The following is a 12,910-nucleotide window of genomic DNA, read 5'->3' as shown; positions in this document are numbered from 1 at the left end:
CTCTGAGTGAAGAAGTTTCCCCTCATGTTCCCCTTAAAATTTTTCACCTTTCACCCTTAACCCATGACCTCTAGTTGTAGTCCTCAATCAAAAAACCCTGCCTGCACTTACCTCATCTACACCCTTCATAATTTTGTACCTTTAACAAATATCCCCATCAATCTTTTACATTCCAAGGAATAAAGTCCTAACTTATTCAATCTTTGCTTATAACTCAGGTCCTCCAGTCCTGGCAACATTCTGTAAATTTTCTCTGTATTCTTTCAATCGTATTTACATCCCTTCTGTACGTCGGCGACCAAAACTGCAGATTTTTCAGCCCATTTTTCCAGCTGGTCCAGATCCCACTGCAAGCTCTGGTGGTCTTGCTTGCTTTCCACTACAGCCACAATCACTTGGAAGCAATTTTAATTAACTTTCAAACAACTCTCAGAGACCTAATTAAATATTAGAACATAAAATTAATCATTAAAGAAATACATGAAATATATTTAAATGGGAAAAAAGTGTTCTGACATCTGTTTCCTGTGTTTTTCAAGTAAGTTAACTAAAATAAACATTTACATTATGACCAGATAATTTGCTAAGATGTGACTATGACTATTTCAGCTAGATCCATAATTAAGCATAAGACTTTCAGGGTATTTTGTGCCCAAAATGAGACTTAAAATTGTGCAGCTTCAGTGATTTCAGCTTGATTTGAGTAGGGGAAACTATGATAAGTGCAGGTTATAAAGATATGCAGGATCACTGACAATTCTGGAATTTCTGTGTTTAAGTTGCAGATGCATGAAAATTGCAACATTGATGTCAGTTTTACAGAGTAATGATGACAAGCTTAAGGAGTTTTGCTATTATTAATACTGAGAAACACTGGCCAAAAAGCTTGCTTATCAGATCCTTCCAACCAGGTTACCATACTTAACACAGTAGTCCTTATTACACTTGCCTCCACCTTTACCGTCATTTCAACTCCTGTTTTCAGTGGAGCATGCAGAAAATGTCGATCAGTCCTGAAGTAGGGTTTCAATCCAAAAGTCGAAAATTCCTTTCCCCTCAACTGATGGTGCTTGACCCATCAAGTTCCTCCAGCAGCTTGCTTGCTGCTTCACATATTTTTCAAACTGACTGAGGATGCCCACAGTGACTTGCTGTACAAAGTTTGATCATTTTTATAGCTTCCTGTATACCAGGAGATATAGTCCTTCTGGGCCAACAATGAAACTTCACTGCAATGCTCAGCAGCTTTTCACCTTCACAAATGGCCTAGATGCCCTTCAGCCTGACTCATATTTTTGGTTTCTACCCACTTGCACTGAAATTCCTGCTGCCGGTTTTGGGCAGAAGACTGATCCAAAAATTATTCAGATGTGACCTAGGGTATAAAGTGGCTTGGACTCATAGGATGCTATTGTTATAGCATCATTGAGGGACGTCTGGCCCATCAAGTTAACACAGGCTCTAATTTCATCCGTTCGATTGCCTCACACTTCCATGTAGTCACACAAATTTCCATAAATTATTCACTATTTCTGTATTGAAACCCACCACTCAAGTTAGTGAGCTCCAAATCATAATTAATCTCTGCATAAAGAACACTTTGTTTCTGAAATCTTTAAATCGTGCTGTTTGGTAACAACAGAAAAAATTTCCCTCTATTTACTCAATCTAAATCCAACAAGCTTTTTTGTACAGCTTCATCAAAATTCTTCTTTATATTGTAGAGACAATCTGTGAATAACTACATAACTTTGAGCACATTTTGTACCATATGTAAAGGATTGCAGGTTTAGCAGTGCATTCTTCAGGGATGAAGAGTCCACTAAATATTTATATTTTATAGCACAAAATATTGATCAACACAATGGCAAATTGCAAAAACTCAACTCCAGCTTCTCTAGCCTCATGCTGTGGCTGAAGTCCTTCATCCCAAAAACTATTTTGCTACATTTTTTTTTTACGGCTTTCACATTTTTCCTAAAGCAAGGTGTTAGAATTGGACACAATATTTGAATTGTCATAAAACTTATGCTTTATTCAGGTCTATACTACATCCTTGCTTTTGTAATCTACATCTCTATTTACAAAATGTATGATGGAAGGGTAGCATGCAGAATTCATCCTCCCTAGTTAATACATAGCATGCTCATCATACTCTTAAGGCTTCATTATCCAGTACTTAATATGAGTAAGCAGTTTGCAGCCTAGGATTATTAAACATCAGCTCATGGTCAGTTTGAGCTTCAAGGAATCACCATAGAGGTAGAGATGAAAATGTAAAATGCCCCAAGTTGCAGGTGATGATTCTCACTCTGGCTATCAATACATCGCTGCTATCATAGTCTACGCCTTATCAGTGCTCCTGCACAACTTCGTGGCAATAGCAATATATTTGCCATTATGATGATCAAAATTTGGTGCTGTAAACTTTTAATATTTAGTAGATTTCTTATCTCTGAAGAAGTTCACTGCAAAAACTGCAATCCTTTACAAATGGGACAAAAAGAGCTCAAACATTTGATATGCAGAACACAAACCTATCTTCATAGAGGGATCAGAAGTGGAGAGAGTGAGCAATTTCAAGTTCCTGGGTGTCAAGATCTCTGACAATCTAACCTGGTTCCAACATATTGATGCAGCTATAAAGAAGGAAGGACAGCAGCTATATTTCATTAGGAGTTTGAATTTAGGTTTATCACCAAAAACTTGCAAAAACTTCTACAGAAGTACCATGGAGAGCCTTCTGACAGGCTGCATCACTATCTGGGGTTGCACTTCTGCACAGCATTGAAAGGAGCTACAGAAATTTGAAAAATTAATCAGCTCCATCCTGGGAACTAGCCATCCACAGTATCCAAGACATCTTCAAAGAGCGGTGCCTCAGAAAGGCAGCTTCCATTATTAAAGGACCCCCATCTCCCAGTACATGGCCTCTTCTCATTGTTACCGTCAGGAAGGAGGTACAGAAGCCTGAGGGCACGCACTCAGCAATTCAGGGACAACTTCATGGTGTGAATCCTGAAGCTCTTGTACCCTCTACCTGATGGCAGCAGCGAGAAGAGAGCATGATCTGGGTGGTGGGGATCTCTGATGATGGATGCTGCTTTCCTATGACAGTGTTTCATGTAGATGTGCTCAGTGGTTGGGAGGGCTTTACCAAATCCACTACCTTTTCACAGACAAGAGAAAATCTGCAGATACTGGAAATCCAAGCAACACACACAAAATGCTGGAGGGATACAGCAGGCCACACAGCATCTATGGGAAAAGTGCACAGTCAGCGTTTTGGGCCGAGACCCTTCATCAAACTGTTAAAACAAAGAGGAATCAGAGTAAGACTCCCCCCACTTTCTTACTCTCATCTATTTTTCTGGTCAGGACAAAACATCACAAAATATGCTTCAGAAGATAGAAATAAAGCAGTAAGGAAACAGTATGCTGGAGAACAAATCAAAATTACTCAAGTTTCTCTGCTGACCGATTTATTAAGTTTAAAATGTTAACACCAGAAGTTTCATTATAAATAAAGTTGTTACTACATTATTCTATTGCACATCTCTGTCGCTAATTCCCTTGCAACGTTTGTTAAGCAGTAAGCTCAATGAAATTATATGCACTGGGAAGTAAGTTAGATATGCACTGAGTGGCCAGTTTATTATGTACTTCCTGTAGCTAATAAAGTAGCCACTAAGTGTGTGTTCGTGGCCTTCTGCTACTGTAGCCCATTTCCTTCAAGGTTTGATATGTTGAGCATTTCAAGGTGCTCTTCTGCACACCAATGTTGTAACATGTAGTTATTTGAGTTACTGTCACCTTCCTGTCAGCTTGAACCAGTCTGACCATTTTCCTCTGACCTCTCTTATTAACAAGGCATTTTTGCTAAGAGAACTGCCACTCACTGAATGTTTTATTTTGCTGCTTACACCATTTCTCTGTAAACTCCAGAGACTGCTGTGTGTGAAAATCCAAGATGATCAGCAGCTGGTCAAGGTACCACACGGTAAGCTTATTCAGAAAGTCAGAAGGCATGGGATCCAGGGAAGTTTGGACAGGTGGATTCAAAATTGGCTTGCCTGCAGAAAGCAGAGGGTCATGGTGGAGGGAGTACATTTGGATCGGAGGGTTGTGACTAGTGGTTTCCCACAAGGATCGGTCCTGGGACCTCTACTTTTCATGATTTTTATTAACAACCTGGATGTGGGGGTAGAAGGGTGGGTTGGCAAGTTTGCAGACAACACAAAAGTTGGTGGTGTTGTGGATAGTGTAGAGGATTGTTGAAGATTGCAGAGAGACATTGATAGGATGCAGGAGTGGGCTGAGAAGTGGCAGATGGCGTTCAACCCAGAGAAGTGTGAGGTGGTACACTTTGGAAGGGCAAACTCCAAGGCAGAGCACAAAGTAAATGGCAGGATACTTGGTAGTGTGGAGGAGCAGAGGGATCTGGGGGTACATGTCCACAGATCCCTGAAAGTTGCCTCACAGGTGGATAGGGTAGTTAAGAAAGCTTATGGGGTGTTAGCTTTCATAAGTCGAGGGATAGAGTTTAAGAGACATGAAGTAATGATGCAGCTCTATAAAACTCTAGTTAGGCCACACTTGGAGTACTGTGTCCAGTTCTGGTCGCCTCACTATAGGAAGGATGTGGAAGCATTGGAAAGGGTATAGAGGAGATTTACCAAGATGCTGCCCGGTTTAGAGAGTATGGATTATGATCAGAGATTAAGGGAGCTAGGGATTTACTCTTTGGAGAGAAGGAGGATGAGAGGAGACATGATAGAGGTGTACAAGATATTAAGAGGAATAGACAGAGTGAACAGCCAGCACCTCTTCACCAGGGCACCACTGCTCAGTACAAGAGGACATGGCTTTAAGGTAAGGGGAGGGAAGTTCAAGGGGGATATTAAAGGAAGTTTTTTTTACTCAGAGAGTGGTTGGTGCGTGGAATGCACTGCCTGAGTCAGTGGTGGAGGCAGATACACTAGTGAAATTTAAGGGACTACTAGACAGGTATATAAAGGAATTTAAGGTGGGGGGGGGGTTATATGGGAGGCAGGGTTTAAGGGTCGGCACAACATTGTGGGCTAAAGGGCCTGTACTGTGCTGTATTGTTCAATGTTCTATGTTCTGAAATACACAAACCACCCCGTCTGGCACCAACAATTATTCCATGGTCAAAGTCACTTAGATCACATTTCTTCCCCATTCTGATGTTTGGTCTGAATAACAACTAAACCTCTTGACCTTGTCTACATGCTTTTATGCACTGAGTTGCAGACACATGAATGGTTGATTAGAAATCTGCATTGAGCAGGTATATAGGTGTATCTAATAAAGTGGCCACTAAGTGTATTTCTTGGGTATAGATCAGGAGGGAGGTAGGTTTTAGAAATGTATTTATTCAATATTCTTATTTTATAATAATGAGATTTGTCTGAGATGCTTTGAGTATTTAAATCTAAGGTTATATCCATTTGGATAGAAGGGCACATTACACCCACCCCACAGACATTATCTATTAAATCTTAATCCTATTAAGATGCAATGGTAAAAATAGCCACAGAACTACAGCATTGTTGGTTAGTCAATCAACTTCACAAAGCAATTACACCCCGTAACTACCCAGATCCCATCCACCAGTTACCCAGACACCCCAATTACGGTAACCTCACTGAACTCCTCACGCACCAAGGTGTCTTTTTACCAATATTTACCTTCACAGAACCTGTTTGTTACTGGAGATGACATGTAAACACTTTTGGCATAATAATGCAAATTATTATTAGCATGAATGTTGAAAGATAAGAATGAAGTGAAACCCAGATAGATTTTTACCAGAATTGTGAGAGCCTGTACACACTGAAGAGAAGCAAGACCTCTTGGCCTTGCCTACAATGGTCATTTTCTGCTGGTACTAGCACTTTCAGTCATTGCCTTTGACTCAACTGTGTACAAAAATTGATATACTCAAAAATCCAGGACTCTTTCCACATGCTTAATTCTGCAAATTTGCTTATCACGGCTTTGAAAAGAACTAAGCACAGGCAGTTGCTAAGGTTACTTCCTTTCTATAAACGTGCAAGCAGAAAAGTGGCATAAGGATTGTATGAATTACAGTAGTGAATGTTGATAGGTCTTTCAAAATCTGAAGTTACTAAAGCCTTGTCTAAACCATATGCATATTTCTCAAAAAAAGTAAGCAAAGTACCATTCAGAAGCAAAATAAAATCAGGATGAGAATGAGAGTGACATTCCCCCTTCTCTCTCCCAAATGCACAAACTGATTACCAATCAGCTAAGTCATTAACTTGGCATAGACTGAGATTTAACTGTTTTATCTGCAAAGCATACCTACTCTATGGCTAAATCTAGTAATCATCAAAAGCATTGAAAAGAAGCTTGTCATAAATGTCATAAATATAAATAACTTTGTTCTAATAAGGTGCAATTAAGGTTAAAATAACTAAAAATAATAATTAGCAGGCTACTAAAACATTCCATGGTCAAACTGACCTTTTCCTTCTGGTTTACAACTGATGTTAAATTGGTTATAATGGGATGAATGGTACAGCCAACAAAATAAATCAAAACAGAAACATGGGAGGATATTTAATCTTCACATAAAAGATCTTCCATGATTTGGAACGTTGGATTTTTAATCTTCACCAAAATAATTCCAAATGCTCAAAAGCCACAATGAATTACTGAAGAATTTTAATACTGTTAAAAAATTTTATTATCATGTAAAATATCAACTGGTAATAATTAATTCTCAATTATTAGGCAAAGGTGCAAAGTTCTGCAAAATGGCATGATTACAAGGATATGGGCAAAATTATTTTTCAAATGACAACATGGGTTTAAGACAAATTTGGAAGGTTCAGAATTACAACCTTGCATAAAAGTACATACATGTAATTGAATTTTTCAAAATGTAATTTAAAAATGTACCTTTAATAGTGTGACTGCTGCAGCCCTCTCTTGATCAATCCAAGATGGAATTGATTCACGCTTGGACTTTTGACTATCCTAAAATAAGGAACAATCAAGTGTCACAGTCATACGATAAAATTAAAATCAGTGAATAAGCACAGGCATCTACAGCATTGATGGAGGCCATTCAGCCTATTACACTTTCATTAGATTTTTAAAAACAAAAATCAGGTTTATCTCTCACTGCTTTTTATCTGCTACTCTGCAATTGTTTCACCTTCAAACGCCTAGCCAATCCATGTGAACATCTTTGAGCACTAATATCTATGACCCCATCTTCCCTTTGGAGCTTAAAACTGATCTCTAGCTAATGAACCACTCCACCATCAGGAATATTTTTCCTTCACTTACTCTATCAAAACCTCTTTTCTTAAAAATCACTAAAATGTCAGATCTTAGCTTTTTTCTTTTGCATTGGGCAGGATCATATGGAAAGCAGTCAGTTGGCCTCAGTTCCTGCCTGCCAACTCTTACTTGGGTGGTTGTTGAAGGCTGATATCACTGACCCTGTTTGTCTAGAATTCCGGTGATGAAGTCTCTGGATTGCATGACAGCCTTTAATAAGAGCCAAAGTTAGGGTAGGGCTTTATTTCCTGTCAGTGTGATATACGTTGTAGTTTATAAATGTCCTTCAAAGACATTTATAAATTATTACAAGTGATATAATGAACTCTAAAAATTAACAAAGTTAATATAAATATAGTCTATTAAAACATTTAGAATGCTGAAAACACTAAATTAAAGTGTAATAATAATTTGCCTTCCTCAGTCTTGGGGCCGAGAGTCCCTAGTGAAATGAATGAACTTTCCAGTCCTGCATCAGGTCAGATTGCAATTATGTCCCTACATCGCTAGAGGCCTGAATGCTAATGTCCCTCCCGCAAATCTTCTAAATGAACTTCAGAGCAGTAATGAATATATCTCAGCACCATGTATATAATGCCATAAAAGCAAAAATTACAACTACCACATATTTTATTTGGTATAAAAATTGTTAATTATTCTAAAAATATTTTGTAACCTTATTTACATGGACTCTGATCTAAAAACATTGCCTCCTGTGAATGCAATTTATCATTAGTACCTTTTTTATATAAGCTTAAATATCTGTATTTATACATTTCTAAATTTTCTGCACTGTCATTAAACTCTCTTTCCAGTGGTAGTTTTGTTGTGTCCTGGTTTACAATTTCTACCTTCTACCACTTCCTGAACATTCTAATGTTTCAAAGTTTTCTGCCACCTACAGCTTGTCAAGAAACTTGTTCGACCTTTTCCAACTTTTCAGCAATTTCCTATACATGCTAAAATGTTACCCCAATCTCAAGTCTTTATTCTATTGTCCTACTTTTGTAGAACAAATAATTACTCATATCATCTGCTCTCAGGTCAGGCAGAAATGCATTTAGTTCAATTAATGTTATGCCTAGAGGACAGAGAGTGTCTTTTATCTTGAGGTGAGTAGCAAAGCAAGGCATATTTATACTTTGTATGTGATCAGAGCTATTTCATGAAGTGTACAAACATTCTCTTATTGACACAGAGCCAATCGAGGTGAGCCTCTGCCATCATGAGCCCTGTGTGTGATCACCCTGTGCCTGCAACCTCCATCCCCTCCAGGTCTGGAGGGTCCTGCATTGGAGGGAAGACATGCACCATACAGCCAAAACAATGCCACATACCAAAAGCTGGCTATTTCTGCTCTCACATTCATTCTAGGGAACCTTGTGATCTCAGATACATACAGCTTTTCATTAGTCAATATTAAGAGGTTAATTCTGACCATATCCCTTTTTTCTAATGTAGTCGATTGGGAACCAGGCTGTGCATCAATCCATCCCTCCATTTTTAGCAGATGATTTAAACGTCCTTTCTATCTCTATTCCAGCATCCTGTTTCCTTTTACTTCACACCATCAAGGCTTAACTTCATTAGCAACAATATCAAGCATGTTATTTGCTACACTACTACGCTACTACCCTACTGTAAGGAATGCCTACTGCCGACTCCAGCACCAAACCACATTTCTGAAAACCTGATCATCTGGCAGTCCTCCTCCTACCCGCACACAGGCAGAGGCTGCAGAGCGAGGCTCCAGAGGTAAGAATAACGAAGAGTTGGTCACGAGGGGCAGAGAAGCGGCTACGGGACTGCTTCGAGTCAATGGACTGAACCATGTTTAAGGACTCATCAAAGATTCTAAACAAATATGCCATGGTTGTCACAGACTTAATAAAATCAGTTATGGATAACTGTGCCCCCACAAAATCATTTAGAGTCTTCCTCAACCAGAAGCCCTGGATGAACCAAGAGATCCACATTCTGCTGAGGGCCAAATTAGTGGCATTCAAGTCTGCCAACCAAAGTAAAATATAAGAATTCCAGATACGACCTCCAGAAAGAATGCGGTGGTAATTCCAGACCAAACTAGAATCACAGAAGGATGCTCAACAGCTGTGGCAGGGCTTGAATGTTATCACAAGATCACAAGACAAAAGAGCAAAAGTAGGCCATTTGGCCCATCGAGTCAGCTCTGCCACTCCACCATGAGCTAAACTATTCTCCCATCTAGTTCCAATTTCTGGTTTTTTCCCCATATCCCTTGATACCCTGACTAATTAGATACCTATCAATCTCTTCCTTAAACACGCTCAATGATTGGGCCTCCACAGCTGTATGTGGCAATGAATTCCATAAATCCACGACCCTCTGGCTAAAATAATCTCTCCTCATCTCTGTTTTAAATGGATACCCTCTAATTCTAAGACTCTTGGCCTCTTGTCCTGGACTCTCCCACCAAGGGAAACAGCCTTTCCTCATCTACTCTGTCCAACCTTTTCAACATTCAAAATGTTTCTATAAGATCCCCTCTCATTCTTCTAAACTCTAATGAATACAGTCCAAGAGCCGACAAATGCTCCTCATATGTTAGCCCCTACATTCCAGGAATCATCCTCGTAAATCTTCTCTGAACTCTCTCCAACATCAGTACATCCCTTCTAAGATAGAGGGCCCAAAACTCCTACAAAGTAAAACCAAGCAACATATGTGGCAACAAGGTTTCACTCAATGAGCTCAATGCCTTTAATGCTTGCTTTGATCATCAAAACATGGAAGGAACTTCAGGAACTCCTACAGCCCAGTGACCACGTGGTTTCAGTCTCTGAGGCCAATGTGAGACTAACCTTCAGGAGGGTAAACCTACAGAAGACCTTTGCTGATCAACTGGCTAGAGAGTTCCATGATATCTTTAACCTCTCAATTCAGCAGACTGAGGTACCCACCTGCTTCAAGCAGGCTTCAATTAGAACATGCAAGAATGTGGTAACCTGCCTTAATGACCATTGTCCAGTAGCACTTACATCCACTGCGATAAAGTGCTTTGAGGGGTTGGTGATGGTGATAGTGCTGCGTGAAGACCGATTTGGACACCTTCCAATTTGCCCACTGTCACAACAGGTCAACAGCAGATGCCATTTCACTGGCTTTTCACTTAAGTAAGGGTATTTAAATTAGAGTTACAGGGGGATCGGAAAGAGAACACCAGAGTACAGTAAGGTGGTTCTGGCAAAAGAGGTTGTTAAGCTTAAATACAAAGTCAGGAATTGAAAGGTTGAGCATACTGAGGTTAATGTAATGAGTTGACGATATTTCAATGCAAGATGTATTATGGGAATGGTGGATGAGCTTAGGATATGGACAGCATGTGGAATAATGTCGTTATAGCCATTAATGGGACTTGCAGGAGGGGCAGGACTGGTAGCTCAATGTTCCAAGGCTCCATTGTTTTTAGACATCATAGCGTAGGGGGGATTAAAGGGGCAGGGGTGGCATTTCTAGGAAGGGAAAATGTCACAGCAGTGCTTAGACAGGACAGACCAGAGAGTGTCTACAGAGGTTACAAAGGTGGAACTGAGAAATTAGAAAAAGATAACCATGTTAATAAGATTATATTATGCAACACCCAACACTCCATGAAATTTAGAAGAGCAAATTTGTACAGAGAGTGCAGACTGTTGCAAGAAACACAAGATTGTGATAATAAATAAATTTAACTTTCTACATATTAACCTGGGAATCCCATACTGTAAAAGGGCTGGATGGAATGGAGTTTGTCAAATGTGTACAGGAAAGTTTCCTTAATCAGTATATAGAGCTCCCAGCTAGAGAGATTGTGATATTAGATCTCCAATTCAAGAATGAGACAGGCTAGACGACGGAAGTTTGTGTGGGGGAACACTTTGGACATAGTGATCATAATGCCATAAGTTTCAAGATAATTATGGAGAAGGGTATGTCTGGTCCTCGGGTTGAGATTCTAAGTAGGACAAAGGTAAATTTTGATGGCATCAGAAATGATCTGGCAAGCGTAGATTGGGAAAAGTTGTCTTCTACTGGAGATGTAGTTGGTAAGTGGTAGGTCTTCAAAAGTGAAATTTTGAGAGTATACAGTTTGTATGTTCCTGTCAAAATAAAAGGCAAGAACAGCAGGTTTAAGAAAACTTGGTTCTCAAGACATATTGAATCCTTGGTTAAGAAAAAGAAAGGAGATGCATAGCAGGTATAGGTAGATTGAAGCAAATGAGGAATTTGAGGAGTATACGAAATGCTAAAGAACACTTAAGAAGGAAATTAGGAGGGCTAAAAGGCAACATGTGATTGCTCTAGCAGACAAGGTAAAGGAGAATCCCAAGGGCTTCTACAGATATATTACAAGCAAAAAGATAGCAAGGGACAAAATTGGTCTTGTAGAAGATATGAATGGTAATGTATGTATGAGGCTGAAAGAAATGGGGGAGCTATTAAACTGACTGTTTGCATCTGTATTTACTTAAAAGATGGACACGGAGTCTGTAGAACTGAGCCAAAGCAGTAGTGAGATCATGCACCATATACTGATTAGAGACGAGGAGGTGTTTGCTGTCTTAAGGCATATTAGGATAGATAAATCCCCAGTGCCTGACAATGTGTTCCCTCAGTCTCTGTGGGAGGCTAGCGCAGAAAATGCAGGGGCCCTAGAAAAGATATTTAAAGGATCCTTAGCCACAGGTGAGGTACCAGAAGATTCAAGGACAGCTAATGTAGTTCCAATGTTTAAGAACGGCTCTAATTATAAGCCAGGAAATTATAGGTGAGCCTGATATCAGTAGTAGGTAAGTTACTTGAAGGTATTCTAAGGGCCCTGATATATAAATATTTGGATAAATAGGGACTGATTATTGATAGTCAACATAGCATTGTGCCTGGTAGGTCATGTCTAACCAATCTTATAGAGATTTTCAAGGAAGTTACCAGGAAAGTTGATGAAGGCAAGGCAACGATGTAGTCTACATGGACTTCAGCAAGACCTTTGGCAAGGTACTGCATGGGAGGTTAATCAAGAAGGTTCAATCACTTGAACATTCAAGATAAGGTAGTAAATTGGATTAGATATTGGCTTCGTGGGAGAATCCAGAGAGTGGTAGTACATGGTTGCCTCTCTGACTGGAGGCCTGTGATTAGTGGCAGGGATCAGTGCTGGGTCCACTGTTGTTTCTGATCTATGTCAACAATCTGTATGATAGATAATGTGATAAACTGAGTCAGATGACAGCAAGATTGGGGTGTAGTGGACAAGGAAGAGTATCAAAGCTTGCAGTGGGATCTGGATCAGCTGGAAAAATGGACGGTATATGGTGACATACATGTACTTTAATAATAAATTTATTTTAGACTTTGAACATTGTTGTCTCACACATGAAGAAATTGACTCCTTGTTAACACCATTATTCCATTTTTCCTTCACTTAACATGTGCCTTTTGAAATTCTATATATTGTACATTATAACCTCTGTCTACTATCTACCCTATCCACCCTATCTATACTAGTTATTTTGTCAAGTAAAGCTACTAGGTTAGTGAAACAGAATTTCTTTTTGCC

The 12,910-nt window shown here is 39.4% G+C and overlaps 1 protein-coding gene across 1 annotated transcript in view; it reads right to left on the bottom strand.

Annotated features, from left to right (window-relative positions):
- dync2h1 (dynein cytoplasmic 2 heavy chain 1) overlaps nucleotides 1-12,910 on the bottom strand; it is a 440,753-nt gene that overhangs the window by 168,426 nt on the left and 259,417 nt on the right. The window contains exon 75 of the mRNA XM_073043598.1: nucleotides 6,949-7,026. Coding sequence (XP_072899699.1) covers nucleotides 6,949-7,026 — 78 coding nt within the window. The remainder of the gene's footprint in view (nucleotides 1-6,948; nucleotides 7,027-12,910) is intronic.

Source organism: Hemitrygon akajei, chromosome 4, assembly GCF_048418815.1.
Source record: "Hemitrygon akajei chromosome 4, sHemAka1.3, whole genome shotgun sequence".
NCBI lineage: Eukaryota > Metazoa > Chordata > Chondrichthyes > Myliobatiformes > Dasyatidae > Hemitrygon > Hemitrygon akajei.
The sequence above is the reverse complement of the archived record's forward strand: the minus strand, read 5'-3'. Positions and strand labels throughout refer to the sequence as shown.